The sequence below is a fragment of the Camelus ferus genome, unplaced genomic scaffold, assembly GCF_009834535.1.
Source record: "Camelus ferus isolate YT-003-E unplaced genomic scaffold, BCGSAC_Cfer_1.0 contig3447, whole genome shotgun sequence".
Lineage (NCBI taxonomy): Eukaryota > Metazoa > Chordata > Mammalia > Artiodactyla > Camelidae > Camelus > Camelus ferus.
The window spans coordinates 1-7728 of record NW_022588772.1 but is presented as its reverse complement, the minus strand read 5'-3'; the positions used below and the strand labels follow the sequence as shown (position 1 = coordinate 7728).

General features: G+C 42.3%; 1 protein-coding gene across 1 annotated transcript; it reads right to left on the bottom strand.

Annotated features, from left to right (window-relative positions):
* Positions 1 to 2488: 2488 nt before the first annotated feature.
* LOC102508134 (olfactory receptor 2AP1-like) lies at positions 2489 to 3471 on the bottom strand. Its single transcript, XM_032476300.1, is given in 2 exon segments — positions 2489 to 3279; positions 3282 to 3471. Coding segments are annotated over 2 exon segments (879 nt in total). The 3' UTR covers positions 2489 to 2590.
* Positions 3472 to 7728: the final 4257 nt, after the last annotated feature.

The following is a 7728-nucleotide window of genomic DNA, read 5'->3' as shown; positions in this document are numbered from 1 at the left end:
TGCAGAAGGAAGAGAAGATGGGCAATTAGACAGCCTGATGCTTTTGTGGAAGGGAATTAGTCATTTCTAATCAGGAGGGAACTCCATGTTTCTGATTAACTGTTAGAAAGTGAGTCAGGTGTGGTTGGGTGTGGTCCGTGCAGCCTGGTCACGGGGTGTGGTCTGTGCAGGGCCTGCGCTCACCCCTCCTGCCGAGTGTGCCTGCGTGTAAAGCAGCCCTTGGAGAAGCGGCAGGTCTCTGTACAGGAACACTGTGCACTGGGGCTCAGCTGACCCCCACGGCAGCCTGGGAGCCTGGGTGCTTGAATGGCCATGAAACAAGGCTGGTCTCTCTTTGAGTGGTTGGTTTGGGGCCTAACTGCTCCCTTCTTTTCCCGCTGAATGTGGGGGTTAAATGGAGAAAGGAAATGCCAGGGTCTGTGACCAGTTACCCACGAGACGGGGTCAGCATTTGCCAAAAGTCAAAAAGTGGCCCCAGCTGTCCCTGGGTGAGACGCTGCCAGAGCCTCGGCCGTTGTTTAAACTTAGTGCTTTAAATGATGAGCAGGGAACCCTGCACAACTGGGCAGCCCTGTGCGGAGGCAGGCCCAGCTCTTCAAGAGGAGGGAAGCCAAGGAGCAAAGAGGAGGTTCGCCCCCGCGGGCTTGCTGCCTCCTTGTCGCTTTGCGTGGACTGCCTTCCTTTCCCGCGTGGGGCACGTTCCTAACAGCCACCGAGGGCCTCATGGGTCCGTAGGGACCTGCTCACATACTTTGACCGACATACTGTGCCATAATTTTGCCCCATAACTGTTATTCAGTGTCCTGAGTTCAGTTTCTTTTCTGTTGATAAAATTAAATATTTATAATCATTATGCATTTCTTTTTGGAAATAAATTGATCTAAATTAAACACTCGAAAGCTAATACTACATTTTCATTAACTAGATTTCAAAACTTTTATTCCTTATATTCAGATTAACACTTTTTAAAAAAAAATTTAGTGGTAAAAATGTTGGTGGTTTTGTTTTTTTAGTTAAAATGTTGCATTTTTTTCTCTCCTCACAGGTTTATCTGGCAAGGCTGAGACAAATAAGACGGCAGAATTTCAATGAGCGCCAACAGATTAGAGCCAAGCTTCGTGGTGAAAAGGCAGGTTGAAAATCTATTTTTTTTAAAAGCAGTTGGATGACACAGCGTATTGAGATTAAAAACACCGTGCACTTAACACAAAAAATCTGATGAAAACAGTGAAAGTCGAAGAGCAGAGAACTATACACCGGGGTAAAGTGAAGCTTATTTATATGACTTAAAATTGGTACGACCACCTGTTCAGGGGACTCTGAGAGGAAGGTGTGAGTCCTAGCCGTGGACATGTCAATGGTACATTTTTGTATCACTCTTTTCACCTTTTTCCCGATGTCCATGAGAGTTGATGGTTGGGGAGAGTTTGCTTGGGGCTGTGAGAGACAATGGTAGCACCGAGCAGGTTACCCTGTGCACGTCGGGGGGTGTGAGTTCACTCAGGTAAACTCGGCAGTGAATCGGAGGCTCTGCCCTAAGGGGTTTGCTTACGTGCTTTTCTGCAGAAAGAGGCTGATGGCCCCGATGGACAAGAGGGACGCGAGGAGGCTGGCGTGAGGCGGAAGAAGGTTGAAGTACTTAAGGTGTGTACGGGGCTGACTCAGGTCTCTCAGAGAAAATCGAAGCCTGAGAGAGAGAATTGTGCTCTTGGGTCTTTCAGAGTTAAGTCACCTTTTTCTTTTGCCTTAACTTTTCTTTGCCTTTTATCCCTTACTTGGTGGTTTCTGGAAAACAGCGTTTTCCTCTGTATCATATTTATGGAGACCAGTTTGGTGAAACCATGGCATAAATACACAAAACGGTTACACAAGTGACCTTAAAAAGAAAAAAATGGTAACCTTAAAAATGGAAACAATAATTGTCCACTTTTGTGAAGACAAGTTCGTGTATAATAGTCAGTTTAAAATTTTTACATTTTCTTTCCATCATGATGCTCCTGCATTGATTTTCATCCCAGAAATGTTTATTGAGCAGCCACTGTGTGCTGGGACCTGGTTTAGGTGCTGGGGATACAGCATCATGTGTATTTGGGAACCCACACATGAACATGCACTCACACACGCACACATGCACACAGTCACACACACACATGCAGTCACACAGGTGCTGGGGATAGAGCATATGTATTTGGGAACCACATACACGCAAACACACGCACACAGTCACTCACATGCGCTCACACAGGTGCTGAGGATACAGCTTGTTTGTGTTCTGGAACCACACGCACGCACACTCAGGCGCACACACACTCACACGCACTCACACAGGTGCTGGGGATACAGTTTACATATGTATTCTAGAGCCACAAACAAACATACACTCTTCTTTTTTGGCTAAAAAGTAGATATTTTTATAGACCTGGAAAAAACCCAAACCCGTGCCTCTCTATATCCTACTAATTTTCCTGTTGCTTTTCCTTCCAGGCCCAAGCAGGCGCACGTGCTGTGGTCCTGAAGGGGCAGCTCGAGTGGAAGCGGAGGGGGGCATATGAAATGGATCCATCCATTAAGGTTTTAATTCTGAAATTCTTTAAAGTTTCATAAGCTTCTTGACTGTATCCTTGAAGGCTTGTTTTACCCGTTGGTTCCTTAGGGTGTAAATGAAGGGGTTCAACCAAGGTGCAGCTGAAGTAATGAGGAGAGCAGCTCCCATGTTGAATGAATCTGCTTCTTTTGCTGTGGGCTTAATGTACATGAAGAAGCAGCTTCCATAAGAGAGAGAGATGACAATCAGGTGGGAAGAACAAGTGGAAAAGGCAGAGGGGAGCTTCAGAACAGTCCTGATGATGAACGTGTGGGAGAGAATCACTAGCACCAGAGTGACCACCAGGGTCACTGAGGCCACAGGGAAGACAACCTTCTCTGTGAGGCTCGTGTCTGAACAGGAGAGTTCCCGAAGGGGCTCATAGTCACAGAAAGAATGATTCAGCCTGTTGGAGGCACAGAAGTCCTGCTGACTCATCAGAGTGACTGGTGGTATAATAACCATGTTAACCCAGCCAGCCAGGAGCAGAGAGCCAGCTGGGTGCAGGGGCTTGCAGACAGCCATGTAGTGGTCATAGTACAGGGCGGCCAGAGGGTAAAACTCCACTGACCCAAGGAATATGGCAAAGAAATATTGAGTGAAGCAGCCAGCAAAGCTGATGCTCTTGTTTCCTGTTGTGATGCTGATCAGGACCCTAGGAATGAAGATGTTTGTGAAGGAAATTTCTAAGAAGAGAAGTTCCAGAGAAAGAAACACACGGGGGTCTGAAGGTGGGAGTCCAGCAGGGTGAGGATGAGGATCATCAGATTTCCCACCATAATGAGTAAATAGGCAAGGAACAGAAAGGTGAAAACCACCCCCTGGAGTTCAGGGACACCTGTTAGACCCAGCAGGATGAACTCGGTCTGCATGGTTTTATTTTTCATTGCTGAAAAAGTTTGAGTCTCAAGGTGAAAAAGCGGTAATAATAAAAGGTGAGAAAGGAAAAGGTGTTATGAGAGGGACATAAAGTCTGAAGAGAACAGAAGGAGAGGGACCATGAACTTTTCCCCTGATGACGTGACACAGCCCAGCAGCCCATTTGAATGGTGTTGGATCCTTGCCATTCTCATTTGCCCTGAATAGAAGGTTCTGGTCATGATTTCCCCAAATGTACTCTCCCCAGCGCCAATATGAAATAATTGCTTCATAGATGATGTTTAAATAGTTTTTGAAAAGAGTTAATAAAGGAATGCCTGCAGCAGCTGTCTCCTTCCAGAAGTTAACTAATTTTCTTTCCCCTGTATTCACTTTCCTTACTTCCCACTGGTTCCACTTATTGCCCTACTTCCTTTGTCTGCCTAGCTCTTCTTAGGTGAGCTGTTTTTCTTATGCTTCTCTGCCATTTTTGTTTTTATTTTTCATACAGTTATAGCAGCCTCTCATTTTATTTCCTGTTCAACTCCCTCAGTTCCCTCGGAGCCAAAGTACCAGCTCCTCACTTCTTCCCAGTGGACCCCGCAAGCTTCTCTGCCCTTGTCTGTCCATTAGAATTCAAAAATTGTGTATTAGAACTAAAATTGTGTATTAGAACTTCTGTCCTTTGAACCATTCCACATACCTGTCTACAGTTCAGCAAATAGTAGATTAGGATAAAAATCTGCATTTACACAAATGCATTCAGAATCTTTAAGGACAGGGAGATGCTGTTACATTTCAAGGAAATTTTAGGAGCTTCAGAATATTTCAAGCAGGAGTTCTAAACTAGGGATCTGTTAATTCTAGATTGAATTTACCATGTCTATGAACCCACTAAATCATGTGTAAAACATTTTCAGTATGTGGGTATAGAAATTTTACAGGAAAAGTATGTAAAAGCTATGATCCAGGGTTTTCTGAGGAGTCTTCACGTTTAAGCACTTCAAGAGCATTTCAAGTCTCTACTGATTTGTGAGCTCGTGTTGTTTAAGAATCACATTATATGAGAGCATCCTTGCTGGCTTATTCAAGATTTTCTTTATGTATTGTTTCTACAACATTTATAGGGCAGCAGCTTTCAAGCATTTTGACCATAATGTATTCTGCATTTTATATCATTTTCTGGCAAACTTGTATATGTCTAACTTAAATAAAGGTTTTACAGAACATTCCGTATTACTGCATGTGGGACAACATAGGATTTTAAATTTTATTTTATTAAATTTTTTTTTCAAATGCTGATTGTGACCCATTAAATTGATTCCATAAGCCACTAGTGGGATGCAGTCCACAGTTGGAATCAGGGACCAGGAAAAGTTACACAGCGCTCTGAATGCCCTTGCCATCCTAGTGACCAACCTGAAATCTTCAGGGAAAGGTTGAATATTCACATCTGCATCAGTTCCAGGCTTCACGGCCACAGAGAAGTAAAATCAATGAAACTGTAAAGAGGGAATATACTCCCTCACTTGACTACCCAAATGGCTATAGTGAGATTTAGTCCTAAATATTCTTAGAGGTATATAAAAATTATAAGGCTATATAATTATAAAATAAAATAAAGTAAAATGTATTGCATTTTCTATGTTATCTGCCACCAAGTCCTGTCCAGCATTTCACAGAAATTACAGAAACTTCCAGGGCTTCTCTTGGTAAGAAATAGTCTTTTCCACTTCCTTACCAGTTTAGTGGGGACTTGCCCATTTCTGTTTTTCCGCACATTACGACTGGGACTGCATCAGAGTTTTTGGATAGCCTGTCTTTTTAGAGTGGAGCCAGTATAAAGGTTAAAAGAAGGACTTTGAGGAGCAGAGTAGCCCTGGATTTTTCTGTTCTAGGAAAAATGATGTTAATGACCTCAGAAGGCAGAATATGAACTCCCCCTCCCACCTCAGCTGTACTTTACCCAGAGTGACAAAGGTTATATTCACTCTATTGAGAGATTGCACTGGGGGAATCAATTGAGTGAGGAAGCACAAGTTGCCCTGGGGATTTTTGTTTGGAACAGGCTAATGAATGTCCTTTGTCAACAACTGTGGGAACAAATTTTAAATATATGGCTAAGCGATGAGATCCAGACTAGCTTGGAGGTGAGGTTGGGGTGGGCGGGGTAGCTGCAAAGCAGGGAAGACTGTAGAGTCATGACATTTGCCTTTCCCAGTGGGTGGGCAGGGCTAGACTTGGTAGAACAACAGCTTAGGTGGAACTGTTTGCAGGTCACAAATGTCCTGAAGAGTCCCATTTGATAAACATTGTTAACCTGGTTGTAATTAGCCCATTTATAGACTAGGCTGAAGACAGTAAGCAGTGATTTTCATTTTTCGAAGTGTGTGCATAAATGAAATATAGAACGTATAAAAGGGGAGTGCAGTTTGAGATGGGGGTGGGATCCCACTTGACTTGTGAGTCTCTTCTGAGAAAACACTTGCAAACTTCCAGTTTAAGGTAGTGAAGAACTTAAGATATGTATGTATTACCTGGGAGGGTTAACCCTTTGCTACCAAAGACATCATCATAGCAGTTAATCAGATTCATCACCTGTTTATCAATAGAATACAAGCAGCAGAAGAACCAATGCTAGTGAACAAAATGCTAGATATATAGGAACAAAGTATCCACTGTACAAATATCTTATAAATGGCTTCCTTATACATGGCTGCATATAATTTCATAGCAGTGGTGGGGCCCAGAGAACGAACGTGGTCTCACCAAATTTAACACAATAATCACCTCCACCTTGAGTGACACAAGAAGCTCCATCTCTCTGGTTCTCACTATCTTCTCCTATAAAATGGGGACCATGATGCCCGTCAGATAGGCTTATAATTGTTAAATACCAGCTACACAGTACGTGCCTCACAGATGTTTCCCACTGTCTTTTCTCCAATGAGGGAATTACTATACAACTGTATTTGGCAATTTTCAGTTGTTTCTTTCAAATGTATTTACAGACAAGAAAGCCAAAGTTACCAGTGGAAAACTGCTTGAGTCTGACAGATTGCGAATGCTCTATTTGGTTAGAGTGAATCTCTTCTTTAGAAAGGAGAGGGAGAGGAGAAGTAAGTTGAGTGGCAGGTCATTGATGAGCCAGTCTAGGCTGCAAATTGGGCAGGCTTGGAATTTGGGAACAAGAATCAACATAAAATAAAACAAGGAGAGCAAGAGGTGGAAATCTGCTTGGGAAGTGATTCATGGAGGAAATTATTTGATAATGAATTATTTGGAAAGGCTACACTTTTTGTTTTATGGCTACACTTCTTTTTCTAAAAATTTTTAAAAATTTAATACAATTTTAAATCTTAGTCCTTAATTAAAAGAATTGTTTCCTCCCTGATCTTATATTTCTTTCCTTCTGCTGACTTTGGGTTTTGTTTGTTCTTTTTCTAATTGTTTTAGGTGGTGAGTTAGATTGTTTAACTGAGATTGTTCTTGTTTTTTGAGCAAGGCCTGTACCACTATGAACTTCCTCTTAGGACTGCTTTTGCTACATCTCAGATTTTGTGTAATTGTGTTTTCATTGTCATTTGTCTCAAGGTATTTTTTAATTTCTTCTTTGAGTTCATCGTTGACCCATTGGTTTTTTAGTAGCATGTTGTTTAGTCTCCTTACAGTTGTTTTTCTCTCATTTTCTTCCCCCGGTGGTTGATTTCTAGTTTCGTGGCATTGTGGTCAGAAAAGATGCTTGAAATAATTTGTCCTCTTAAATTTGTAGAGGCTTCTTAATACAATTTTTAAAGATTACTTTCCATTTACAGTTATTACAAACTATTGGCTGTCTTCCCTGTGTTGCACAGTACATCCTTGAGCCTGTCTTACACCCAGTAGTTTGTACCTCCTGCCCCCCACCCATTCACTGTCCCTCCCCCGCTTTCCTCGCTGGGAGCCACTAGTTTGTTCTCTGTGTCTGTGAGTCTGCTTCGTTTTTTGGTTATATTCTCTAGTTTGTTGTATGTTTTAGATTCCACGTAAAAGTGATACCATAGAGTATTTGTCTTTCTCTGTCTGACTTACTTCACTTAGCACAGTGTCCTCCAAGTCCATTTATGTTGCTGCAAATGGCAGATTTTGTTCTTTTTGGGGGGCTGAGTAGTATGGAAAAGCTACACTTCTTTCTAAAGTTTAGGAAGTATCTCGACTGCATGATAAGGAAATGACTGAGGTAACTGTGACTGACGGAAGACGGTTATTTTGGAAATGATGACTTTTTTCCAGGAAGCATTCTAATG